Raw genomic sequence first — 24113 nt, 5'->3', positions numbered from 1 at the left:
TGGGAGAATCTAAGACTAAAGGGCATGGTTTCAAGAATTTAGGCTGCCAATTTAGACCAAAATGAGGAGGAATGTCTTCTCTCAGAAAATTGAACGCCTTTGGAAATTTTGCTAGAGGAGTTGTGGAGATAGCATCTTTGTGTATTTAAGATTAGATTAGATTACTTATGGTATGGAAACAGGCCCTTCGGCCCAACAAGTTCACACCAACCCGCCGAAGCGCAACCCACCCAGACCCATTCTCCTACATTTAGCCCTTCACCTAACACTATGGACAATTTAGCATGGCCAATTCACCGAACTTGCACATTTTTGTACTGTGGGAGGAAACCGGGGCACTCAGAGGAAACCCAAGCGGACACAGGGAGCATGTGCAAACTCCACGCAGACAGTTGCCTGAGGCGGGAACTGAACCCGGTTCTCTGGCGCTGTGAGGGAGCAGTGCTAACCACTGCCACTGTGCCGCCCCTAATTTAAGTTGAGGTAGACAGATTCTTGATCAGTCAGGGAATAAAGGGTTATGGGGAAAAGGCAGAAATGTGGACTTGAGGAATGTCAGATCAGCTATGATCCTAATGAATGGCGGAACAGGCTCGAGAAGCCAAACAGCCCACTTCCGTTCCTATTTCTTATGGTCTTATCAATGGTATTCCAGAACATTGACAATTTAGTCAATAAAGCCTGTACACAAAAGTGTATGACAGGAGCATGATAGATTACGTCCTCACTGGCTTGGATGAGTGCAGTTCCAACAACACTCAAAGACTGACACCATCCAGGACAAACTAGCCAACTTCAGTGATAACACATCCACATGTGTTTAGTCCCTCCAATAGCAATATATACCATTCTCAAGATGCATGGCAGAAACTCAATGAGGCAAAGTCAGACCCACAATTATGACCATCTGAAGGGCAACGACAAGCAGCACCAGGTGCAAGATCCTCTCCCAACCACTCACCATCCTGACTGGAAAGCAAATCAGTGTTCCTTCAAAGCTGTTTTAAAAACCGGAAAGACCCTAAAACCACTGTAGGAGGATGTACCCCAAATGGACACCAGCATTTTAATCAGGCAGATCATCACCAGCTTTTCAGGGACAATTGGGATGGACAATAAACGACAACATCCCGCAAACAAATAAAACAAAAGGACGTGACCAGTTCTGTTTGTAGCAGTGATAGCAAGCAACTCTTGATGATGGACTTTGAAGTCCTTGATCCAGAGTGCTCTATGTGCCTTTGCAACCTTCAATGTATCATCCAGCTGTTGCTCAACATAGAGATGACTGATTTTATCAGCAAAGAACATAGGAACCTGAATTGGCCATTCAGCCTCTTTTGCCATTCAATACGATCATGGCTGATTGACCATTTTAATGCCTATTTGTCAACACAAATCTGTAGCCAGTGGTAATCAGAAATCCTTCAACCTCTAACTTAAACGTGAGCTTCCACAGCCTTCTGTAGTCAGGAATTCTGAAGGTTCACAATCTTCTGTGCCAAAATAATTTCTTCTCACCTCAGATTTTTAAGTTGTGACTTCTAGTTCTAGATTCCCGAACTAGGAAAACATTTTACCTGCATTTACCATGTCTATCCTTTTATTTTGTAAGCTTTAATGAGATCACCTCTCATTCTTTGAAATTCTAAGTATCACAACACCAGGTTATAGTCCAACAGGTTAAATTGGAAGCACACTAGCTTTCGGAGCGACGCTCCTTCATCAGGTGATAGTGGAGGGCTCAATCGTAACACAAAATTTATAGCAAAAATTTACAGTGTGATGTAACTGAAATTATACATTGAAAAATTGATTGTCTGTTAAGCCTTTCATCTGTTAGAATACAGTGATAGTTTCACTTCTTTCATGTGTAAATCACAAAACCTTTTTTTAAAGTTGCATTCTCGGGTTAGCTGTTAACAATGGTGATAGGTGTTGAAGGTGTTGGCCTCGTGTTCTCTGTCTTTGCCATGATGTTTAGATTGATTCTAATCTAAAAAGTGAGATAACAGTTTTACATAAATTCATGCAGTTTTTGAGCTCAGAGTTCTACATGAATGCCTGCAGTTTTTGAGCAAAGTACAATGTAACTCTGCAAGTTACTCTGAGCTCAAAAACTGCATGAATTTATGTAAAACTGTTATCTCACTTTGTAGATTAGAATCAATCTAAACATCATGGCATAGACAGAGAACACAGGGGACCAACACCTTCAACATATTGTCTAGCTATCACCATTGTTAACAGCTAACCCGAAAATGCAACTTTTTAAAAAAGGTTTTGTGATTTATAAATGAAAGAAGTGAAACTATCACTGTATTCTAACAGATGAAAGGCCTAACAGACAATCAATTTTTCAATGTATAATTTCAGTTACATCACACTGTAAATTTTTGCGATACATTCTGTGTTACGATCGAGCCCTCCACTATCACCTGATGGAGGAGCATCATTCCTAAAGCTAGTGTGCTTCCAATTAAACTTGTTGGACTATAACCTGGTGTTGTGTGATTTTTAACTTTGTACACCCCAGTCCAGCACCGGCATCTCCAAATTTTGAAATTCTAGACAGCATAGACAGCCAAGTTTGCCAATCTCTCTTCTTTGGACAAAGTTGCTTTGGGATTGGGAGTTGAGAGGGTAGAGCAGATTGTAGTTGGCAAGATACTTTTGTCCATATTTGATTTGAAACCATGAAGTTTGTGGATGCAGCATATAATTTGAGGTTCTACCATAGAACTTCCTTCCCAACTACTGTACATGACTTAGAGTCATAGAGATGTACAGCATGGAAACAGACCCTTCGGTCCAACTCATCCATGCCAACCAGACATCCCAACCCAATCTAGTCCAACCTGCCAGCACCCAGCCCATATCCCTCCAAACCCTTCCCATTCATATACCCATCCAAATGTCTTTTAAATGTTGCAATTGTACCAGCCTCCACAAGTCTGTTACCTTGGGTGACTCTATCCTACTGGTGGGACAGGACTTATCCAGGGGTATCTAATCATTGTCTGTAAGGTGTATCTCTGAGATATAGTCTGTGGAACAGCCTTCCCAATTTTGGCACAATCCTTCAGATGTTAGTAAGCTGGGTGCATAGTTGTTGTTTCTGGTGCCTAGGTCAACGAATACGGCCCATCTAATGCCATTCCATTTTGAGTTTGCATCAACTGGGTATAACTAAGTGGCAGAGGGCACTTGAAAGTCAACCACATTGCTGTAAGTCTGGAATTACATGAAAGCCAATTCAGATAATGACAGTGCATTTCCTTCTCTAAAGGGCATGAGTGAGCCAAATGGGTTTTTATGGCAATCAAAGGTGATTTCACGGTCACCAATACTGAGAGTAAGTTTTGCTTATGATTAACTTACTTTAATTTCCACCAGCTGCCAAGGTGGACTTTGAAGTTGTGCCCCCAAAGACTAATCTGGGTGTCTGGTTACTAGTCCAGTGACATTCCCACTATCTCAGCACGTTCCCCACCACTATGCCACAACTTCCCTGCACGACACATGGTTACATCACAGCCTTCAGGCTAAATTTGTATTTCCAACTGATGAGAGTCAGAAGTGCCTCAGGTGATAGTCTTTGACTCAAAGTTACTGGTTCAAATCCCACACAAGGCTAAAACACAAACATCAAGACTGACAGTCCAGTGCAGTATTAAGAGAGTGCTGCACTGCTTGAAAGGGTCATTTTTCAAGGTAGACATTATACCAAAACCCTGTATGGCCTCTCATGGATGATAGATGGAATAGATCTTGAGGACAGTTTCAAAAGGAAGCAGGGTAATAGTTTATTTGGTCACCATCACCATGCTATCTGAGAGAGTTGTTGATGGTGTGTGCACATTGATGTCATATTTCCTACGTTACAATACTTCAAAAAGTCATTAATTGTCTGTAAAGCACTTTGAAACTTCCATTAGTAGTGAAAATGCCATTTCAATGCAAGTCCTTATTTTTTTTTCAAATTAGCTTCATTTCTTACATTACTTGCATTTGTGCACAAAACTCAACACCTTTTCCTTCTCTCCACCCTTACTCCACTGCCATGCAACAAGTGAAAGAAGAAAGGTTTAAGCAATTGTGAATCCTTTTCCAACTGTCAAAACAGAAATCTACAGAACACCAATTTAAAAACATACTGACCTGCAATGTACAACTATGGCACCCGCAAAGGATGGGTTACAGGTCTTCACCTTCTTTAGAAATTTTAGCATACCAATTGGGGTAAATGGAACTCCAAAGTCAGGCCAACTGGTAAAATGGAACTGAGTAACCAATCGCTGAGGCTTCTTATTCATTACATCTCCTACCTACAGAGATGGAAGGTTAAAATAAATTGCTGAATGTTAGCAAAGTACACAAGACAGAACATATGATTTAGGAGCACGAGTAGGCTACTGGACTCCTTGAGCCTGCTCCATCATCCAGTATGATCATGGCTGATTTGATTGTTCCACATTCTGAATAGCTCCAATAAACTTTTCATCCCCATCAACCTTTGCCTTAAAAATATTCAAAGGCTCTCCATAGACACCTTTTTTGAGGAAAACTGAGTTCCAAAGACACTGAAGATCTTGTTCATTTCAACAAGTTACCTCTAACTCTTGATACAAATCTAGCCTGTCCAACCTTTCCTTATAAGACAGTTTGCCCATTCTAGATACTGGTCTTGTAAACTTTTCTCTGAATTGATTTCAACATATTTCTATCCTCTTTTGATTAAGGAGTCCAAGGCATCGCACAGCACTCCAGACGTTACAGAGTCATAGAGTCACACAGCACAGAAACTGATCTTTGGGTCCAACTTGTCCGTGTCAACCAGGTTTCCCAAATGCCACTGGTCCGACTTGCATGCGTTTGGCCCATATTCCTCTAAACTTTTCCAATTCGTGTGGTCTGACCATTGCTCTGTATAACTGAATAACCTTCCTAGTATTGTTCAATTCCCCCTATATTTAATAAGAACTTTTTTTTTAGCTTTCATAATTGCTCTAGCTTTATACTAATCTTTTGTGATTCATACATGAAGACTCAGGTCCCTCAGAACTTCACAATCTCCCATATCTAGAACCATAAAACTTCACAGGTCAGTTGACCCATTGTATATGTATTTACCCCCTGAAGAGCTAGCCAGCTAGTCCCACTCTCCAGCCATAGGTTACATGCTTTATCTTTACCGCCAAAATGTTCCTACCTATCTTTGTTGCAAGAGCAAATTTTGGTAAACGTATCTTCAGTCTCTTCATCTAAGTCATTTATATAAACTCTAAGAAGTTTAGAAGCCCTATCACTGTGGTACACCACTCGTTATTTCTTGCCAACCAGAAAATGAAGTAATTATGCCAATTTTCCTGTCAGCTACCCAAGCTTCAATTTTATATATAACTCCTATACCATGAACTTTTATTTACAGTAATAACTTTTGCTGTGGCATGCTTCAACTATGAGACTTCCAATCACAGGAACTATTCGGCCCATTTCAACTCTCACATCTAGAATTTCTGATTAAAAATACTAAGCACCTGACTCTTCAAAAGATTGTAAATCTTCTGTCCCTAATCTTCTACCAAGAGAGACAACTTTAAGTGCTGATCATTCTTTGAGTAAAGAAGCTATTGCTATATTTTCCTTTCAACATACACCTTTTTGGTATAGAATCCCTACAATGTAGAAACAGGCCCTTCGGTCCATCAAATCCACACCAAGCTTCCAAAGAGTAACCACCCAGACCCATTTCCCCATACCTATTGCACCCAACCTACACATCTCTGAACACTATGGGCAATTTAGCACTGCCAATTCACCAAACCTGCACACCTTTGGACTCTGGGAGGAAACCGGAGCACCCAGAGGAAACCTACACAGACGCGGGGAGAATGTGCGAACTCCATACATTCTGAGGCTGGAATCAATCCGGGTCCCTGGCACTGTGAGGCAGCAGTGCTAACCAGTGAGCCACTGTGCCACCCCAGTATCATGCTTTATCCTGAATTGATAATCTGGCATAAAATTACTTTGTCCAACAATGTGTTGTATAAGATACCTATTTTGCAACTTATCAAGGCTCTATCTTTGATGTAACTTTAAAAATAGTGCATATTGTTTAGGTTCTCAAATACTCCTAAAACCTGCATTCAATTTTGAAATTTCATTCTTGGCACCTCTGTTTTCTCCCCAGGTCGGCATTTTCTTCTCTAGTTGGTGTAAGGTGGTGTTTGTGGGCTACCTTCCTCTAGCAAATGACTTACTTGATTACTTCAGAGGGCAGTTAAGAGTGAATTAGGAGACCAGAGGGATATATGGGCCGAAGTGACATAAAACAACAAGTTTCCTTCATTAAAAAGATATTAATGCATCCGTGAAGTATTAATTGATCATTCTAAAATAATCTGTGGGTTCTGAAGGAAAGTCATATCAGAGTCAAAACATTAACTTTGCTTATCTCTGCAAATGCTGTCAGACCTGCTGAGTTCTTCTAGCAAGTTCTGTTTTTATTTCAGATCTCCAGCTTCCAAAACAAGTTTCACAATCACTTTTACTGATACAGGTGGCTTTGAGTGTATTCTTCTGGAGTTATTAGTCCACTAACAGTCACAATGCAACTGCATCCTTGTCCCATTGAAACAGAAAATACCAAATTTCCAAACATCTTGTGCAAATTAAATGCTGAATATTGTAGACACTACAGATTTAAAATAATTGGCAAAACATAGCTGGTAGTGGTTGGAGATTATTTTTGCTTTTAGACTGTAAACTACTATCTGAAATGCACCATCATAAACAATGGTGAAAAAAACCCAGTAGAAACTGAGAAATGAAAGGATGGGTGATGGGGAAACTAGCACTGTTATGAGCAAAGGACACAGGAGTGAAACAATTTGGATGGCACCTTCAAAAAGCCAGCTCTGGCATGATTCATCAATACAGTCTTGCAGAAGGGAAGGAGGTCTATGGTTCTATGAGATGAAGGAACAGCCAGTTAAGATATTAATGGTGGCCAGAATGAATTATTCTAACATTCTATATCAATTCAATGTTTCATGAACCCTGTACATAATTCTGATTAATAAGCATTTAAATGCTTTCCAGTCATTGAAAACACAGTTGTCAAGTGAAACAAGTCAAAATTAATTTAAGAGTATTTTCACATCTAGAAATAGAACCAAACGAACTTACAAGACTTACTTGCTGAATACAGAACTTGCGAATGGTGTAGTCCACTAGTACCATCATGTCTTCCACAGACACTCGGATGTTCCCATATGTCCAACATCCCTGGTCTGGCCAGTATTGGGCACATTTGCACTAAAACAAAAATCAGAGTATTTATGACATTGAGTTGTTAAGATTTCAGAAGAAAAATACTCGGTAATTATTTCTTTAATCAAAGCTGAATATAACCTAGGGGGTTGGTGCTGTTGTGACTGCAATCAGGTCAAATAATTCCCAATTTACAGTCTGAGCTCGCACAGGAGAAAAAAAGATGAAAATCAACTCTTTCAGAAGAGAGAATTGCCCAAACAATGCAGTTTCAAATCAGGCTTCGAGATACACCTTTCAGCACTAAATTGACCCAGATTCATTTATTCGAAGTTTTTTCAATAGTTTTATGCATTTTGCTGAATTACAGACATAAGAATATGTAAATATTCCCTGGATGAGAAGGCAAAAATGCAGATAGTGTTTCTGAAATGTTGGCCCAATTTTTGATCACTAATTTCTAATGACAGATGTCAAATTCTGCCATGAATGCAGCCAACTTGAATATCTCATTTGTATTCAATGTGGAAACTCTCACTTAAAGACAAAGTCTAGAGATTTGATTTTGTCAATGGAACTGACGTGTCCAGTGAGAAAGGTGAAAACAGGTAATTATGAAAAATCATAAAGGCTAGCATCAATTTTGGAACATTTTTTCTTTGATTAGTGCTTTTAAATAGGGTATTTAGAACTGTGTAAACCTCAAACTTACCAACAATGGTTTCAAGAAGTTCAGCTTGATTTGTTGGATTGGATATTCTTCCATATGTTTTAACGGCATAGCTTTCCAGATATTAGGTACTTTTGATAAATAATTACATGCAAGTCGTATCTTTTTCTATTTTGGTCACTTGTCCATTGCTGACATGTTATGTGTTCTAATAAACATTTCCCCTTTTTGATAAACACATTAAATTACAACTGATATTTAATCTAATTCTGAACACTTAATTATAAAATTTGTAATGCTGTCAAGTGGATGAATGCTGCTATTGGACAAAGTGAAACTTGAAATCCATTTCAGAAATTCTGGCCTAATTATTGTCTGCTGATTGTTGATCCTGATCAGTTTTTCTTGGCAGCTCTGGTCAGTGTTGGAAGCAAGTTCCAAGTCTACCCTAATTTGAATAGGAACTGAAGCCATGTCAGTGCAGTGATATTATTCTGAACTACACTAGCCATCTAGCCAACTCATCTGTTATTTTTAAATTTATTTCTCAAGACGTTAAGTACTGGGACGAGACTATCAAATTGAGCAACAAGTGAAGCCAGCCATTTCATGCTGTTACTATGCAGTAGCAACACAAATGGCATTCATCAGGAACATGCTGTGGAAAAACTAAAAAGACATTTTGTTTATTACATAACTGAGTGATACGGCTATGAATTTCAGTGTGAGCATGATACCAAGTATGCAAGCCAAAGATCCCAAAGAAAAATACATGGTAATTACTACTTTAATCAAAGCTTGCCCTTAGAATGCTCACAACAAATCCAGTTTTCCAGAAAATGAACTTTGATACAAGGAGTAAACTTTTCTGTATACAGAAAGTAAGAATGATCTGTTTGTTGGTCTCAGGACTATGTACAGTTTGCTTATTTGTTCATTTTATACATGTTTTATCTGCGTTTAATGTCTTTAGATAACGTACCTCCTCAGGTATCTCTCTTTGACTGAGACAAGTCGAAAAAAGGGCATATTTTTCTCACGTGAAATGCATCACTGATGTCAAATAACATTACCTCTTTTCTCTCTTTTAGGTTTGTCACCATGACAATTGTTGCTGTGTTTTGCTCCCATATCATCCTCCAGAAATCATTCACAGTTTCTTCCTTTGGTCCTGAAACATAATTGAAAGGAAACAGCATAAATTATCCACCATGTCTTTTTATTTTACAATCTCCAATTTGTTATTTCCAATCTCTCAGTGAAAATAAGATAGTTAAGGTAAATGGGAATCAGAACACGAACAGGAATAGGTCATCCAGCCCCTCAAGCCTGCTCTGTCATTCTATAGGATAATGGTTGATCAGACACTTCCCATTTCCACTTTCCTGCGTTATCCTCGTAACCCTCGACACCTGTATTGATCAAATATCTACCTCAGCCTTAAATACACATAAGGATTCAGCACCCACAGCTCTGTGGCTAGGGGTTTCAAAGATTCACCATCCTCTCAGAAGAAATTTTTCTTCATCTCAGTCTTAAATTGTCATTCTGAGACTATACCCTCTCATCCTAGATTTGCCCATAAGGGGAAAAATCATCTCAGCATTTACCCTGTGAAGCTCCTTGCAAATCCTTTATGTTTCAATGGCATTACCTCTCATTCTTCTAAACTCCAGTGAGTGGAGTCAGAAACCCGTTTAGCTTTTGCTCAGAAGACAATCCCTCCATACTAGGGTGAATCTTCTCTAAATTGCCTCCAATGAATTGATACCTTTCCGTAACTAAGGGACCAACATTGCTCACAGTACTCCATGTGACCTCACCGACACTTCGTACAATTGCAGTAAGACTTGCCTACTCTTATACCTCAACCCCGGAAAAATAAGGGCCAACTTCCATTAGGCTGGCTGATTACCTGTTGTGACTGTATACTACCTTTGTGTCTTGCACATCTCCCTTTGTGTTGTAACTAGAGTTGGGAGGTCATATTGTGGCTGTACAGGAAATTGGTTAGGCCACTGCTGGAATATGGCGTGCAATTCTGGTCTCCTTCTTATTGAAAAGATGTTGTGAAATTTGAAAGGGTTCAGAAAAGATTTACAAGGATGTTGCCAGGGTTGGAGGATTTGAACTATAGGGATTAGGTTGAATAAGCTAGGGCTGTTTTCCCTGGAGGCTGAGGGATGACCTTTTAGAGGTTTATAAAATCATGAGGAGCATGGATAGGATAAGTAGACAAAATCTTTTCCCTGGGGTCAGGAGAGTCCAGAACTAGAGGTTTAGGGAGAGATATAAAAGAGACCTAAAAGGCAACTTTTTCACACAGAGGGTGGTACGTGTAAGGAATGAGCTGCCAGAGGAAGTGGAGGAGGCTCGTACAATTGCAACATTTAAAAGACATCTGGATGAGTATATGAATAGGAAGGGTTTGGAGGGATATGGGCCAGGTGTTGGCAGGTGAAACTAGATTGGGTTGGGATATCTGGTTGGCATGGACAAGTTGGTCTGTTTCCGTGCTGTACATCTCTATGACTCTATTTAAATGATATTGCCTTTTACTCTCCCTTCAAAAATGAACTTCACCTTTTCCCACATCATATACCATTATACCAATATTTTGCCCACTTACTTAATCTACCAATGTCTCTCTGTAAACTACTCGATTCCCTTTTGCAATCTGCCATTCCACCTACAGGCTATTCTGCTACAACACAACAGTTGTGTTCCTCAGCAACCTAGTGCTATATGGAAAACTGTTATAGAAAATCACACTGCAGAAGATTGCTTATAGAAAATTGCTATATCAGTGTTATCCAAACAAAATCCACAATTCGTCAATTGCATTATAGGCAACTCACACTGAAAAAATGCATGTTATAGCAGAACAGCCTGTATTTCTGTGTAGTTTACAAACCTGGCTACAGTACATTTGCTTCCTCCCTACAAATCATTAATAAACTGTATACTGTAAACAGTTACAGCCCCAATATTGATCACTGTGGAACCCCACTGGTTACAAGTTGATAACCTGAAAGAAAGAAACTTTCAACTAGCTGTTTCCAATTCTCTATGGACGCCAATACATTACCTCCAACACCATGCGCTCTTACCTTACGACTTAACCTGTTGTCAAGTCCAAATACAACACACTTGCTGGTTCCACTCTTGTTGAGAAATAGTTGAAAATCTCTAAGAAATTAGTCAGCATGATTTTTGTTTCATGAAACTGCAGTGACTCTGTTTGATTATTTATGAGTTTTCAAATGTTTTGAATTTGAGTTTTATTACTTCCGTATTATTTGATTTCAAGCAAATTTAACACAACACAATGATTTTGCGCAACACACAATTAGCATTCTGATTACACTACCAGAGGGGTAGGCAGAGCCAGATTCACTTGTGGCTTTTAAAATGAAAGTAAATAATTATCTGAAGAGAAGAAAACATAGGGCAATGGGGGAACAGCAGAAAAATGGAACTAGCCAAATAGCTTTATATATGATGGGATGAATAGCCTCCTTCTGTGCTATAACACCGTATTCTATAAATCAAACAAATAACATATAGGTAGATAAGGCAGCTAACTTAAACAATTTACCATTTTAAGTTTATTTTCTTTTAATTTCTGTCTACCTGTAATTGAATTTGAGAGGATGGTCAGCTGTCTTCTTGAACCACAAATTCATGTTAGGGAGCTACGTTAGAGTGCTGTTAAGGAGGCAGTTCCAGGATTTTTGACCAATTGACACTGAAGGTATAGCAATACAGGTAGTTCTTCTTTAAAACAATGATTGTGTTCTTTTGCAACACTGCACTGTAGAAAAATCGTGCTCTACACACAACTATTTAAGTGTTGGCAATGTAATTGTGTATCAGCCAACACATATTTTACATTAGATTAGATTAGATTACTTAGTGTGGAAACAGGCCCTTCGGCCCAACAAGTCCACACTGACCCTCCGAAGAGCAACCCACCCAGACCCATTCACCTACATTTACCCCTACACCTAACTCTATGGGCAATTTAGCATGGCCAATTCGCCTAACCTGCACATTTTTGGACTGTGGGAGGAAACCGGAGCACCCGGAAGAAATCCACGCAGACACGGGGAGAATGTGCAAACTCCACACAGACAGTCACCTGAGGCGGGAATTGAACCCCGGTCTCTGGCGCTGTGAGGCAGCAGTGCTAACCACTGTGCCACCGTGCCACCCACCATTTTAAACCTTTGTGTTTTAGAAAGTGTCCCCAATTTGTCAGGTTCATTTGTGTTACAGCAAATTCGCGTTAACAAAATGCATATTACAGTAGAACGACTTGTACAGTTCATAGAAACATAGGACATAAGAATTCGGAGCAGAGTTAGGCAATTCAGCACTCAAGCCTGCTCCGCCATTTAACATGATTATGGCTGATTTTATCCTAGTCTCAACTCCATTTTCCTGCTGGTCCCCATAGTCCTTTATCCCGCTCTTCATTAGAAACATATCTATTTCTTTCTTGAATCTATTGATTGATTCTGCCTCTACTACACTCCAGACCAGTGAGTTCCACCGATTCATGGCCCTCTGAGAGGAATTTCTCCTCATTTCAGTTTTAAACCTACTTCCTCTCACTCTGTGATTTCTTGTTCGAGACTGTCCCACAAGGGGGAGCATCTGTTCAACATCCACTTTATCAATCCTCTTTAGCATTTTATATACGTGAAGCAGATCCCTCCTCATTCTTCTGAACTTCAGAAAGTGCAAGCTTAAGCTATAAAACCACTGTGAATGATAGTCCTTTCAGCCCTGGAATCAACCTGGCAAACCACCTGAGGCCAGGACAGTGTGAGACTTGGAGGAGTGCTTGCAGGTAGTGGTGTTTCCACATCTCTCTGCCCTTATCCTTTCAGCCAGTACAGATCACAGGATTGGAAAGTGCTACTTCAGGAGCTGCAAAGTATCTTGTTGATAGTACACACTGAAACTGTATGTCAATGGTGGAGGGAATGAATGCTGAAGGTTTCAAATATGGTGTCAATCAAGTAGGCTGTTTGTCCTAGTTGGTGATAAGCTTTTTGAGGATTGTTAGAGCTACACTCCTCCAGCAAATTAGAAAACACAGTATTCCAACACACTCCTAACTTCTGTTTGTAGGTAGTGGACATCCTTTCAGGAGTCAGGAAATGAGTTGGCTGCCAAAGAATTCCCAACATCTGACTTGCTCTTATAGTCACAGTATTGTCTAGATCTGAAGAAGGATCACCAGACCCTCCAATATGTTAATTCGGATTTCTCCTCATAGATGCTGCCAGATCTGCTGAGCTTTTCCAGCAATTTCTGTTTTTGTTTCTGATTTACAGCATCCACAGTCCTTTTGGTTTTTGTTGTGTAGTTGTTGTTGTATTTGGCCTGTTTCAGTGTGTGAGGAGTTGTGAATAGTCCTGAACAATCATTAGCAAACATCCCCACTTTAGACTTAATGATGGTCAGAAGACCATTCGTGAAGACGTTAAAGATGTTTATGCCTAGGAGGCAATCTTGAGGAGCCCCTGCAGTGATATTTTGCACCTGAAATGATTGGCAAAATGGTCTTACTTTTTGCCTTGATCCCCACTGACTCCATAATGCATACTTTGTCAAATGCTATCTGGATATCAAGGTCAGTCATCTTACCATTCCCTCTGGAGTTTAACTCTTTTGTCCATGGTTTAACCAAGGCTGTAATGGGGTTAGGAGCTGAGTGTGGCTGGAGGAAGCCAAACTGAAAATCAGTAAGCAGGGAATTGTTCACCAAGTGCCACTTAGTAGTGCTGCTATAACATTTTCCATCACTTTGCTGATGATCAAGAATATATTGATGGAATGGTGACTAGCTGGGTTGAGGCTTTCCAGCCTTTTTCTGATCAGGATATACTTGAATAATTTTGAATATTACTGAGTAGAACCAATATTGTAATTGTGCTAGAATAGCTTGGTTAGGGCCTCAGCTAGATTTTGAGCACAAGTTTTCAGTATTACTGCCAAAATGTTGTCAGGGAATCACAGGATTTCCAGTATCTAGTACTGATGTGGAGGTGCCAGTGTTGGACTGTGGTGAACAAAGTTAAAAATCACACAACATCGGATGAGAGTTCAACAGGTTTATTTGGAAGTACTAGCATTTGGAGTGCTGCTCCTTCCCTGTTGGACTATAACCTGGTGTTGTAATTTTTAAGAGGATCTAGTACCTTCAACTGTTTCTTGATTACAAGTAGACTGAGTTGAATTGGCTGAAGGCTGGCAACTGAGATGCAATAGACCTTAGGAGGTATTCAAGACCAATCATTCACTCAGCATTTCAATAACAGACAGAATTACATGCAGGAAATTACATATTGAAAAATTGTTTACATTTGAATATGTTTATGATTTACCTTGAGCTGCTATAAACTTGTTTTTCTCTTGATAGCCCTTTTAAAAATAAAAGATGAACATTACTAGGTATTGATGTAACAAAAAATCATGCAGACGTCCGTTATGTCTCATCCCCAAATAAATAACAATCTTGTGAGATGCAGTGTACTAGTGTACAATACAACTACAAACTGACAATTGTAATTAATAACTAAACCGGTTCATTCTAAATGCAACAATTGAATTCACTCTATGGAAAGAAAGGCAATGGAGGAAGAGTAGAATTGACTAATTCATCAAATTCGATGAAGTGAAAGCAGTCAATGCATCGATTACTGAAATTTACCAAAGGATTGAGAATGTTAGGCAATTCACAAAAACCTTGCACCAATTTTTGTTGGCTCTATGTGTATAATGCCTGGTATGGATGGAAGGTCTAATGAGGAAAGGCTGATGGGCTTCTTTACTCAGAGAATGGACCAACCCTATCCTTTGTATAATGCGGTGACCAGAACTGTACGTAATACTCCAAGTGCAGCTGCACCAGAGTTTTCTTCCCACAAAACAGACATTTCCCTAAAGCGTAACAAGTGAGGTCTGCAGATGCTGGAGATCAGAGCTGAAAATGTGTTGCTGGTTAAAGCACAGCAGGTTAGGCAGCATTCTAGGAACAGGAAATTCGACATTTCGGGCCAGAGCCCTTCATTCCTGATGAAGGGCTCTGGCCCGAAACGTCGAATTTCCTGTTCCTAGGATGCTGCCTAACCTGCTGTGCTTTAACCAACAACACATTTTCATTTCCCTAAAGCCCTCATTTTGCCATAACAAGAGCAAGCCATGAGAAAGTCCATGGCAAACAGAAGAAATTGTACAACAATTGTTTTCAAAACATTTTAACCCTTATTCAAACCTGCCACCAACTTTACTTCTTTGTTTTATGCTAAAAATCAGACTGTTAATCAAAGTATTAGCTCAGTAGTTGTGATGGAGAATGATGCAAATGTGGGTCCAATTACTGCACCAGGTGAGGTTATCCTGAAGGACAGTCACCTCGTCTGAGGTGTGATTAATCTCAGATTAAAACATCACCAAATTGTTTTGCGCTAATAACAAAACAGCCCTATGGTCTGGTAGGACGTTTGATCAAAATACTCTTATGCTAATTAAGGAAAGATTATAAATTCTGCTCCCAAAGAAACAGAGGACTGAAAATATCTGGAAGAGTACAGCTTGGATTACTATGATGAGAAATGCTTCTCTTTACTCTTATAATTTGTATGAGCATAAATGTTACTCAGCAACTGATTATGCAGATACTAAAAAGGCAATTAAGCACTTACACCTAATAGGGCGAAGATGACTGGCCTCCAACAAGCGTAACTATCCTTTTGTGCCAGGTGCAATATCAAACATTGCACATGTCACAATTCCCAGCAACTTCAATTTTACCAGGGGTGTTATCATCACAAACATACATATTAGAACAATTGGTTGCCATTTGATTCATCAACCCTGCATAGCTGTTCAACAAGATCATGAATGATCTGACAGTGGCCGAAACCCCACGTTTCTTCCTATCCTAATACCCAACTCCTCCTTTAATGGTCATGAATCAATTTTTCTCTGAAAGAGAAGTATTCAATAACTATTTCCATCTCCCCCAGGTGACCAGTATTCCATAGCTAGACATCCCTCACTGAAAAAAAATTCCTCCTGTTCTTAAAGACCACCTATTTTAAAAGTTTGCCTCATATTTCTAATCCTTTCCACAAAGAGAAATGTACACTGGGCATCCTGTCAAAAGAGACTGGAGGATCGCAAATGTTGTTCCCTTGTTCAAGGAGGGAAGAAAAACCCTGGTAATTATAGATCAGTGTGCTTTACTTTGGTTGTGGATAAAATGTTAGAAAAGGTTATAAGGGGTAGGATTTTTAATCACCTAGAAAGGAATAAGCTGTTTAGGGATCATCAATACTGTTTTGTGAACGATAGGTCATGCCTCACAATCCTTATTGAGTTCTTTGAGAAGGTCACCAAACAGGTGATGAGGGTAAAGCAATTGATGATGTGTGTATGGATTTCAGTAAAGTGTTTGCTAAGGTTCCCCATGCTAGGCTATTGCACAAAATATAGAGGCATGGGATTGAGGGTGACTTAGTGGTTTGGATCAGAAATTGGCTTGCTGAAAGAAGACAGAGTGGTGGTTGATGGGAAATGTTCATCTTGGAGTTTAGTTACTGGTGGTGCACCACAAGGATTTGTTTTGGGTTCACTGCTGGTTGTCATTCTATAAACAACCTGGATGAGGGTGTAGAAGGACGCGCTAGCAAATTTGAGGATGACACTGAGGTTGATAGAGTTGTAGATAGTGTAGAAGGATGTTGTCGGTTACAGAAGGGCATAGATAAGCTGCAGACCTGTGCCAAATGGAGATAATGAGGAAAAATGTGAGGCAATTTACTTTGGAAGGAGCAATAGGAATGAAGAGTACTGGGCTAATGGTAAGATTCTTGATAGTGTCGATGAGCAGAGAGATCTCTGTGTCTGTGTACATAGTTGCCACCCAGATTGATAGGGTTGTTAAGACGGCATACAGTGTGTTAGCTTTCATTAGTAGAGGGATTGAGTTTTGGAGCCATGAGGTCATGCTGCAGCTGTATAAAACTCTGGTGCAGCTGCATTTGGAGTATTACGTACAGTTCTGGTCACCGCATTATTTGAAGGATAGGGTTGGTCCATTCTCTGAGTAAAGAAGCCCATCAGCCTTTCCTCATTAGACCTTCCATCCATACTAGGCAGCATACTAGTAAAGCTCCTCTGAACCCTTTCTAAAGCTTCCACATCCTTCCTATAATGCAGTGACCAGAACTATATACAATATTCTAGGTGTGGCCGCACCAGAGTTGTACATCTGCTTGACACATGGTTCCGAAACTCAATCCCTCCACTAATAAAAGCCAACACACCGTATGCCTTCTTAACAACCCTATTAACTTGGGTGGCAACTTTCAGGGATCTAGGTACATGGACACCAAGATCCCTCAACTACACTATCAAGAACGTTACTATTTGCACAGTACTCTGCAGTTCTGTTGCACCTTCCAAAATGAATCACCTCATACTTTTCCACACTAAACTCCATTTGCCACTTCTCAGCCCAGTTCTGAAGTTAATCTATGTCCCTCTGTAACCTACAACATCCTTATGCACTCTCTACAACTCTATCAACCTCAATGTCATCCGTAAATTTACTAACCCATCCTTCTACACCCTCATCCAGGTTGTTTAGAAAAATAACAAACAGCAATGGCTCCAAGACAGATCCTTGCGGTACACCACCAGTAACTAAACTCCAGGATTAACATTTCCCATTAGCCATCACACTCCACCTTCTTTCAAGCCAATTTCTGATCAAAACTGCTAAATCACCCTCAATCCCATGCCTCTGTATTTTGTGCAATAGCCTACCATGGGGAACCCTATCAAATGCCTTACTGAAATCCATATACATCACATCAACCGCTTTACCCACATCCATTGTTTAGTTACCTTCTCAAAGAACTCAATAAGGTTTGTTAGGCATGACCTACCCTACAAAAAACTGTGTTTACGACCCCTAATCAGCTTATTCCTTTTTAGATGATTATAAATCCTAGCTCTTATAACCTTTTCCAACACTTTACCCAGAACCAATGTAAAACTCATGGGTCTATAATTACCAGGGTTGTCTCTACTCCCCATCTTGAACAAAGGAACAACATTTGCTATCCTCCAGTCTTCTGGCACTATTTCTGTAGACAATGATGACATAAAGATCAAAGCCAAAGGCTCTACAAATTCCTCCCTGGCTTCTCAGAGAATCTGGGGATAAATCCCATTCGGCCCAGAGGAGTTATTTATTTTTACACTTTCAGAATTGCTAACATCTCCTCCTTGCGAACCTCAATCCCATCTAGTCTAGTAGCCAGTATCTCAGTATTCTCCTTGTCAACACACTTTTTCTAGTGTGAATATGGATGAAAAATATTCATTTAGCACTTCCCCCATCTCCTCTGACTCCAGACACAACTAAACACTACTACCCCTGACTGGCCCTAATCTTACTCGAGTCATTCTTTTATTCCTGATAAACCTAGAGTAAATCTTAGGGTTTTCCTTGTTCCTATCTGCCAACGACTTCTCATGTCCCCTCCTGGCTCTTAACTCTTATTTTAGGTCTTTCCTGGCTAGCCTGCATCTCTGAAGTGCCCTAACTGAGCCTTCACATCTGATTATAATATAAGCCTTAACAAGAGATTCAACTTCCTTAGTTAAATCACGGCTCCTGCACTCAACAGCTTTCCTCTTTGCCTGATAGGTACACACTTACCAAGGACCCACAGTAGCTGTTCCTTGAATAAGCTGCACATTTCAATTTTGCTCATTCCCTGCAGTTTCCTTCAATTGCTTATGCATCCTAAATCTTGCCTAATCGCATTGTAATTGCCTTTCCCCCAGCTATAACTCTTGCCCTGCGGTACATACCTAACTCTTTCCATCCCTAAAGAAAACACAACTGAATTGTGGTCACTATCACCAAAGTGCTCACCTACCTCCAAATCTAACATGTGGCTGGGTTCATTACCCAGTACCGGATCTAATGTGGTCTCGTCCCTTGTTGGCCTGTCTACATACTGTGTCAGGAAACCTCCTGCACACATGGGACAAAAAGTGACCCATCTAAAGTGCTTGGACTATGGTAAATGCAAAACTTGCGCCCACACCTCCTCCCTTACTTCTCTCCAAGGCCCCAAGGGATCCTTCCATATCCGCCACAAATTCACCTGCACCTCCACACACATCATCTATTGCATCCGCTGCACCCGATGTGGCTCCTCTATATTGCGGAGACAGGCCGCCTACTTGCAGAACGCTTCAGAGAACACCTCTGGGACGCCCGAACCAACCAACCCAACCACCCCATGGCTCAACACTTTAACTCTCCCTCCCACTCCACCGAAGACATGCAGGTCCTTGGACTCCTCCATCGCCAGAACATAACAACACGACGGTTGGAGGAAGAGCGCCTCATCTTCCGCCTGGGAACCCTCCAGCCACAAGGGATGAACTCGGATTTCTCCAGTTTCCTCATTTCCCCTCCCCCCACCTTGTCTCAGTCGATTCCCTTGAACTCAGCACCGCCCTCCTAACCTGCAATCCTCTTCCTGACCTCTCCGCCCCCACCCCACTCCGGCCTATCACCCTCACCTTGACCTCCTTCCACCTATCACATCTCCGTCACCCCTCCTCCAAGTCCCTCCTCCCTACCTTTTATCTTAGCTTGCCTGGCACCCTCTCCTCATTCATGATGAAGGGCTCTGGCCCGAAACGTCGAATTTCCTGTTCCTTGGATGCTGCCTAACCTGCTGTGCTTTAACCAGCAACACATTTTCAGCTCTGATCTCCAGCATCTGCAGACCTCACTTTTTACTCTATGGTATTTCCAGTCAATATTTGGAAAGTTAAAGCCACCATAACAACTATCCTATCACTCTCACTCCTATCGAGAATCATCTTTGCTATCCTTTCCTCTACATCTCTGGAACTATTCGGAGGCCTGTAGAAAACTCCCAACAGGGTGACCTCTCTGTTCTGGTTTCTAACCTCAGCCCATACTACCTCAGTAGACAAGTTCTCAAACGTCCTTTCTGCAACCAAAATACTGTCCATGCCAGAGGAAAGGTTAGTTTTTTTTTAAGACTAGATTACTTAGTGTGGAAACAGGCCCTTCGGCCCAACAAGTCCACACCGACCCGCCACCCACCCATACCCCTACATTTACCCCTTACCTAACACTATGGGCAATTTAGCATGGCCAAGTCACCTGACCCGCACATCTTTGGACTGTGGGAGGAAACCGGAGCACCCGGAGGAAACCCACGCAGACACGGGGAGAACGTGCAAACTCCACACAGTCCACAAGACTTCAGAATTTTATTGCGATGTTGTCAGGACCCATATGTTTGGTAACATCCAGTATGTTCAGTAAATCATCAAATTTTGTAAATTGTATTGACTGAAGACTGTTAACTCTGATGCTATGGAGGTCAGGAGGAGACTGATATGGATCATGTACAATGGGTAAAGTTGTTTGCAAAAGCTTCAGCTTTGTCATGTGCACCAACATGCTGGCCTGCCCCATTTAGGAAGCAGGGGAATGTTTGTGTTAGCTATTTAATTGGCTAGCACCATTCAGTACTGCATATGGCCAGGCTGCTATGCTTTGATCTGAAATGTCGCTTGTTCGATTATTTTGTCTCATCTATTTAATGCTGCTTCGGTTTTTCAATGTCTATGTACTGTACTTTACAAATTTAGACCTCATGTTTAACTCCGCCTAGTGTTCTTGTCCTGTATTTCTCCTTAAGACAAGTATCAACTATTGGGAAAGTGATCTTGAAAATAATGATCCAGTTTCTCAGATTATTAAAAATCATCTGGAATTTCAGTTCCAGGGAATTCTATTTATTACAAAAGTTTACAAATATATGGCAATGTATGTTAAAAGCTGGTCCACAGACATTTCCTGGTTTGACAAAGTTTGAGAAATTAGATTGCAACCAGAGATATACAAGGGACTACATTGGCTGTCTCAAGCTGTGTGAAATATTCACAATGCCTATTTATGAATCAGGCAATTTTCCTTCTGCTAACAACTTGCTTTTGATAAAGTCCCACATGGGAGACTGATAGCCAGCAGCAAATAGTGAGGAGGACAGCCTTAAATCACAGAAGAATATAGACAGACATGTCAGTTGGGCAATCAGTGGCAAATGTAATTCAATCAGGACAAGCGTGAGATGATGCACTTAGGTCAGACAAACAGGCAAGAGTGAATGGTAGCACCCTGGCAAGCATCAAGGATCAGAAGGACCTCAGTAAGCATGACTACCATGTCTTAAGGTAGCAAGGCAGACTGATAAAGTGGTTAAGAAGGTGTACAGATACTTGCCTTTATTAGCTGAAGCACAAAGTTTAACAACTGGGAAGTGATACTTGAACTGCATAACATGTTGGTTAGGCAAACTGGCAGTGTTCTATGACAGTCTCTGAAATTCTGGAATCAGAAGTGGGATGCAATTGTTCTGGAGTGTAGAGGAGATTTACTAGGAATTTCCCTGAACTAGAGAGTTTTAGTTATGACAGGTTGGATAGCTGGGGCTGTTTACCTTGGAGCACAGGAGACTGGAGAAGGCAGGGACAAGTTTGACAAGTACAAAATTATGAGGGAAAATGTTAAAGGTAGGTAAGAAGTAATTTTTTCGTTTGGTGGAGAGATCCCAGCTGAAACGAGATATGCAAGATAATTGTTCCTGAATAAGGGAGGTTGTCTAAACTCTAAGAAATAAATTACTTCAGTGTAAAGAGTTTAGTTTGAAATTTCCTAATCAGAAATGGTTGATTACACCCCTGAAGGGGTTATTTGAAGCTAAGAAAAGTCTAAACACAGTTTATGAAGATTCAAGGAAGAGGCTATTTGTCCAAAAACGTACAATCTTGCTGGACTCAGAATGGCTGAAGTTGATCACATGATCATCGCTCTCAAGTTTCTGACCTCCTGCAGTTTAAGCTGACACAAAGACCTTGAAGACCAGCTTTTGTTTTTTTAGCCAGCTTGGGACAAATGAAAACATCAATATCTTCTATGTTAAAATGTGTATTAATATTTTTACAGTTGCAATGGAAACTCTAATAAAGGAAATAAAATTAGACTGTTTACATATAGTAGTAAAAAGTGAGGTCTGCAGATGCTGGAGATCAGAGCTGAAAATGTGTTGCTGGTTAAAGCACAGCAGGTCAGGCAGCATCCAAGGAACAGGAAATTCAACGTTTCGGGCCAGAGCCCTTCATCAGGAATTTCTGATGAAGGGCTCTGGCCCGAAACGTTGAATTTCCTGTTCCTTGGATGCTGCCTGACCTGCTGTGCTTTAACCAGCAACACATTTTCAGCTCTGTTTACATATAGACCTTTCAATTATCTCACTAACATGAGTTGTAAAACTGAGATACCTTTGTCACATGACTGAAATCAAAGCTTATAGATTCACACTGTAGAAACAGACCCCTTGGCCAACCATATCTATGCTGACCTTGTTGAATTGAAGTATACAAAATCAGAGATTCAAAGTCGATTGTTGTTTGACTTCCAGGGGGACAGCATGACTCCAAGGTGAGTTGTGAGCCTGCCTCAGATCCTCCAGCTGTCTCCAAGTTGCAGGCTGGAAAGAAGCCTTCACTTTTCTGCAAAAAGGAAAACTACTGGGTCTGGCTCACTCAGGAAACTTGTTGGACACTAACCTCAGGGAACTCATGTGAATGGATTTTAATAACTGTGGATCTACCAGAACTTGTAATTTTAAATGTATTTTCTTCCCTACACGGTCTGTGAACCAGGCAACATGATAACAATGAATACTTATGAAACATTTGACATTGCTGACATATAACCAATGACCACATTTTGCCTACTTGCCAAACATAAGTATAGTGATGAATGATTGTGGGAATGCATACATTGTGCATCAAATCATCTCTCTCCGTGGCACAATGTATTCATGTCTTTTCCACTGCCAAGCTAGTTTCGTAGAATTACTTTTTAAATTTATTTTTTAAGAAACATTTATCAATTAGCATATGTAAAAGCTGTACACTAAAATCTTAGAGTCATATACTTTTATCTACAGTTTTTCTACTTACATTTATGTAAGAAGCATTGATAAAGTCAGAGTCTGGAACACCCTCCACAGGTGTCAGGTGAACCCGCGAGTGATCATCTAGTGATACAGACCAGGAAAAGAGTTTAGCAAAGTGCAAATTCATCAAAGCAAAGGGAAATATATTTCACCATGGCTAAACACATAATATAGTTAAAATCACATGCAGGCTATAACAACTTTGCAACAGTTGGCCCTTCAATTTTATAGAAAACGAATTTTAACAGACTCATGAGGGATCACGGTCACGGTCTTGAGCTAATGTGGTAATTTGTAAATCCTGAAGTTTTATGTTCTCATTCAGTCAAACATTTGTTAGAACCTAACTCATAAATGCTTACATGAGGTGAGGTCTTCACAATTCCACAACTAGATTTCCTACTCATTCAACAAAAAAAAACCTTCTTCTCCTGACTCTTAAACTGCTGCAGTATTTTTGCTCAGCTTCTTTGAAGGCTATAATTTACTGCATCATCACGGATCAATACACAGAATGTCAGATTTTGGATGGATGTATCTAACCAGAGCTGCTTGCAAGGGACAGGGTGAAGGTGGACTTAGTGGGTTCAAAATAAATTTGCTTTCTCAGGTTTTGTCATGACTCTCAAATTTAATCAGAGCATTATCATCCCAGTTCTGGGTTTCCAAACCAATCAAAAAGGCAGGGATGATGAAGAAGATGACATGTCAAATGAAAGGCCTAAAATTATTCCCAAGAAAAGATATGCCAATAAAGTTTTTTTTTTCTTACACTCATCAGAATAGATGCAATGCCAAATTTCAAGGGAATAAAAATATGTACTACATGAGAAGATGCTAATTGACTGGCAAGTTGAGACCAAATGGTCAAGATATTACAGTGAGGAATTACCAGGGAACAGTGTCCCTTAGTTTTTCTTTGACTGAAATGGATCAATGCCTGGACAATTTTGATTGCTGAGGATCAAGTCCAATGTCCAAACTTTTGTAGCTTCTAATGAGCATAAATGCAAATTGAAACTTCAATTCTCCTGCTCCTAGGATGTTGCCTGACC

General features: G+C 40.3%; 1 protein-coding gene across 6 annotated transcripts in view; it reads right to left on the bottom strand.

Annotated features, from left to right (window-relative positions):
* Window positions 1-24113, bottom strand: part of LOC132825897 (receptor-type tyrosine-protein phosphatase alpha-like) — a 298285-nt gene that overhangs the window by 90752 nt on the left and 183420 nt on the right. For 5 of the 6 annotated variants that reach the window (XM_060841716.1, XM_060841555.1, XM_060841642.1 and 2 more), the window contains 5 exons: window positions 23063-23139; window positions 14347-14383; window positions 9022-9119; window positions 7195-7323; window positions 4162-4328 (listed from right to left, as the gene is read on the bottom strand). In XM_060841716.1, the coding sequence (XP_060697699.1) occupies window positions 4162-4328; window positions 7195-7323; window positions 9022-9119; window positions 14347-14383; window positions 23063-23139 (508 nt within the window). The remainder of the gene's footprint in view (window positions 1-4161; window positions 4329-7194; window positions 7324-9021; window positions 9120-14346; window positions 14384-23062; window positions 23140-24113) is intronic. The other variant, XM_060841887.1, reaches the window with a different exon arrangement.

This window comes from Hemiscyllium ocellatum, chromosome 1, assembly GCF_020745735.1.
Source record: "Hemiscyllium ocellatum isolate sHemOce1 chromosome 1, sHemOce1.pat.X.cur, whole genome shotgun sequence".
NCBI lineage: Eukaryota > Metazoa > Chordata > Chondrichthyes > Orectolobiformes > Hemiscylliidae > Hemiscyllium > Hemiscyllium ocellatum.
Note: the sequence above shows the minus strand (reverse complement) of the source record. Positions and strands in the feature narration are given on the sequence as shown.